Genomic DNA, 843 nt, shown 5'->3' with positions numbered 1-843 from the left:
TCCTCCTTCGCTGAAGGAGGGCGTGATGGTTTCAGGAAATCACCAGCTTCTAGTGAAGCCCCTAACAGCTTCTCGGGGGCCCGAGTCTGACTGCCGTCACCCCAATGGCGTACACACGTCCTTAGAGAGTGAACGCTCGGAACGCCCAGCGTGGCTTCCGTGCTCAGTTGGTGTCGGTTCTGCAAATGAAGGAATGGGTAATTCATTACATGACTTAATTTTTAAAATAGCAGTGCTTGTTTGCATTTGCTGCCGACTGTTCTGGGAATTGTTCCTCTCCCCTCTTCCTCTTCAGCTTCGGAGATCATTTCGAGTGGAACAAAGTGACCTCTTGCATCCATAACATCTTGAGCGGGCAGAGGTGGGTTGAGCACTACGGAGAGATTGTCATCAAGAACCTGAATGACGATTCCTGCCACTGCAAAGTGAATTTTATAAAGGTAACCTGGGTGGCCTGGGACCTCTAACCCCGGAAAGGCCTTGGTGAAGCTGGGGCCTCAGGGCACAGGCTGTCTTGGGGAATTTTTCATCTCTCCTGTTGTGCCAGCAGATGTGCAATGCTAGGGGCTCCCTAGGCCCAGCCACACTTTTCTCACTTGGACCAGGGCCAAGGTTCCTCCTGGCCCCCTTCCTTCCACCCTCAGCCCCCTATGGTCTGTCCTCCCTGCAGCGGCCAGAGGGGCCCTTTTAAAACATGAGTCATCGTCCTACAATATGGATGAAACTTGAAGACATTATGCTGGATGAAATAAGCCAGATACAAAAGCACAAATAATGTGTGATTCCATTCGTATGGAGCACCTAGAGCAGTCAAAGTCACAGCCACCGGAAGTAGAACGGTGG

At 51.5% G+C, this 843-nt stretch overlaps 1 protein-coding gene across 1 annotated transcript in view; it reads left to right on the top strand.

Moving 5' to 3' along the window:
• OSBPL3 (oxysterol binding protein like 3) overlaps window positions 1-843 on the top strand; it is an 82,997-nt gene that overhangs the window by 66,196 nt on the left and 15,958 nt on the right. Inside the window, exon 15 of the mRNA XM_023531532.1 lies at window positions 296-440. Within this exon, the coding sequence (XP_023387300.1) occupies window positions 296-440 (145 nt within the window). The remainder of the gene's footprint in view (window positions 1-295; window positions 441-843) is intronic.

Source organism: Pteropus vampyrus, unplaced genomic scaffold, assembly GCF_000151845.1.
Source record: "Pteropus vampyrus isolate Shadow unplaced genomic scaffold, Pvam_2.0 Scaffold69, whole genome shotgun sequence".
Lineage (NCBI taxonomy): Eukaryota > Metazoa > Chordata > Mammalia > Chiroptera > Pteropodidae > Pteropus > Pteropus vampyrus.
The sequence above is the reverse complement of the archived record's forward strand: the minus strand, read 5'-3'. Positions and strand labels throughout refer to the sequence as shown.